A 2,882-nucleotide genomic window follows, 5' to 3' on the forward strand; every position below is an offset into this window, starting at 1 on the left:
AAAAGGGGACAAAAAAAAAAAAAAAAAAACCCAAAGCAAAAAATATTAACACATGTACTGTATATAGAGAGTCATTTACGTGTAAAATTAGTTGAATATTAAATTTTATAAGTTGAAAGTATTTGTATATGTACTGCAAATTTAATTTGTAGTGTTGTATATGTAAATTAAAATTAAGTTGAAAAACTGAACTTAAAATATTTAAACTTAAAATCAATAATTCTGATTGGAATTCAGAATATAAAAAGTTTAAACTGTAAAATATTAGCTTAGATTTAAACCTAAAATTTACCAATTTATTTTAAAATTTTAAATAGCTGCTCCTTCTGGTCACAAAAAAACAGAAGTATTCCCCCCATACAAATGTATATCCTTACCTGACAACTTTAAGGGAATTATCATATTTCTCGTGGTTGACACCCATGACAAACATAGGGGCATCTGCACTGGGTGCAGAGATGATGACCCTCTTGGCACCACCCTTAAGGTGAGCCTAGTAGGAGAGAAAGCAAAGGTTCAAACACAAGAAATAAACAGTAGCGTTTATGTCTAAGGTAATGACTGCACGGGTCACCAGACGCCCAATGCGGCCAAATCTGAGTTAAAAAAAATAAAAAATTTCCACAAATATTAAGCAGCACAATGGTTAAGCAGATTTCTGAAGGATCATGTGACACTGAAGGCTGGAGTAATGATTACTCAAAACACAGGAGTAAAATTTAACTTTGAAACCCATTAAGACAAAAGTTATGAAGAGTAATTTTACATTACAAATTTTAAAACTTAATAAAAACACAGCTTTGGTGGGCACAAATAATTAACATCCGAACTTAATTTTTAGTTCGTGTATTTGTATAACGCTATAATGAGCGAAGTGCTTTTAATAAAACCAGAATTAAAAAAAAAAAAAAAATCCATATTTACAGTAATGCACAAAAGAGAGCAACCAACACATACAGTAAGTTCCAGCATCAAATCCACTAGATGGCGCACAAGCCCCATTTCTGAATAAGCACAAAACTATTTCCTGTCCTCATGAGTCTTGTGATTGGGCCAACTTGTGACCTATGAGTCAAGATTTAAAAGCTTTACATCTTACCAAATACCCTTCAATATTTGCTAGAGACAAAAGCTAAACCCTGGAGAACGGTTTAGTACAGTTCAGTTAGAGCAGTGGTTCTCGAACCTCTCCATGAAGTACCCCCAGCACTGCACATTTTGTATATCTCCCTATATCTGACACACCCACTTCAGGTCTTGCAGTCTCCACTAATGAGCTGATGAGTTGAATAAAAAAGTTGATTTAGGCTTCATGTTTTGCAACGCAAGACTCCTTTCCTGTGCCACAAACTGAATTTAACCAACAGCGCCGGACTACGAGACCAAACCATTTTCCTTTTTGATAGGGGGACCTCTAACATGGGAGGGCACAAGCTGCTAAAAAAAATTAACTTTTTTTTTTTTAAGTTGCAAAATTGAGTCTTGCGAATGTTATTGCTCGCGCTTAGGCCACATACTTGGCCACATGTCACTTCACTTCTTCACAAATTGAACCTGGGGAGGGGTGGCCTGTCTGACTAGTTAATTAGGGTTTCTTCTTGTTTTAGGAAAGTTCATGTTTGTCTAAACATCCGTAAATAGCCTTGACATCTTTATACATTACAATGTTTTACTTCGTTTTTGATTTAAGTTTGTCCGTGTAAAAAAAAAATAACATTCCTGGGTATATATTTTTGTAATACAAATAAACTAAAGCTTCGGTTTCTTGGTGCGGATAACAGCTAACATTATTTACCTTAGCCTTCCTTTGGGGTCTTTGCTCTATTCCAATATTATGCCTCAATTAGCTAGTTATAGATTAAGAGTTGTTTTAGATGCTGTGAGGAGTCGGCTGCCTCCCCCGCAATTATCATCATCACCCCGTCCCCTTATAGTCGCCGCCCTTCACCAGGCTCCCAATAAGAGTGGGTGTGTGAGAGAGGAGGGGCGCAGAATAATCCAGGTCTGGCGGCGTGTGATGAGGCACACCTGAAGTGAATGGACAACGTTTAAGGCTGATGTATCTATTCCTTTTCACAGAAGCAAAGCAGATGTTATAAATAAAACCGGTTAACAATGTTATGGAATAGAATATAGGCCTATTCTTATTTTTTTCTATTTTACACATTAGTAGTAAATAAAGACTTCGCAAGTTCTCTTGTAAAATAATAATAATAATAATAATAATAATAATAATAATAATAGGTAGCAGTCAGTCGCTGCGGTGTTCACATTGCACGATGGATCGGCGACAGGAGGTTACATATTGCATGACTTTACATAGGAAGAATCGCCAACAACTCTAGTCCGCAAACTACGTTTCACAACAAAACACACGCGAGAAGTGATAAGGAAATAACGCAAAAACCCGCGTGTGTCAGACCGGAGTTCTCGAGCAAGACTGGAATTATAAAATATAGGCTCTAACCCGCAAATTGTCTGTGAGCCGATTTCCAGCTACAAGGAAAAAAAAAAAAAAAAAAAAAAAAAAACCAGATTATGCAGGGAAAGGAGAAAAAGAAAAACAGATTATGCAGGAGGGAGATGCAGGGAACAGGGATTGGGTGTTCTGCAAAGAGAGTTGGAGGTAAATAATTTAGCAGTAACGGTTAATCTAAATCGCTTATTGATAAAATGATAATGCATTGATACGAATATCTTAATGATATAAAAGATACGTAAATATTTTTACGTTTTTTAGCTAAAAGTACGTAGCGATTTGTACGTTTTAAACGTTGAAATACGTCTAAATTGTACGTTTTAGCATGAATAAAAACGTACAAAAGTGTACGTTTTGTGCTTGTAAATGTTACGTATTAATACCTACGTATAAACATGAGACC

The 2,882-nt window shown here is 35.7% G+C and overlaps 1 protein-coding gene and 1 long non-coding RNA gene across 2 annotated transcripts in view; both read right to left on the reverse strand.

The window, feature by feature from the left end:
* The window catches only part of LOC107699932 (glyceraldehyde-3-phosphate dehydrogenase-like), a 3,240-nt gene extending 2,730 nt beyond the window's left edge, over positions 1 to 510 (reverse strand). The window contains exon 1 of the mRNA XM_016501382.1: positions 378 to 510. Within this exon, the coding sequence (XP_016356868.1) occupies positions 378 to 433 (56 nt within the window). The 5' untranslated portion in view covers positions 434 to 510. The remainder of the gene's footprint in view (positions 1 to 377) is intronic.
* A 48-nt stretch (positions 511 to 558) lies between these two features.
* LOC107699934 (uncharacterized) overlaps positions 559 to 2,882 on the reverse strand; it is a 6,274-nt gene continuing 3,950 nt past the window's right edge. Inside the window, exon 3 of the long non-coding RNA XR_001635510.1 lies at positions 559 to 596. This is a non-coding gene — a long non-coding RNA (uncharacterized LOC107699934). The remainder of the gene's footprint in view (positions 597 to 2,882) is intronic.

The sequence above is a fragment of the Sinocyclocheilus anshuiensis genome, unplaced genomic scaffold (genome assembly GCF_001515605.1).
Source record: "Sinocyclocheilus anshuiensis isolate Anshui unplaced genomic scaffold, SAMN03320099.WGS_v1.1 scaffold1260, whole genome shotgun sequence".
NCBI lineage: Eukaryota > Metazoa > Chordata > Actinopteri > Cypriniformes > Cyprinidae > Sinocyclocheilus > Sinocyclocheilus anshuiensis.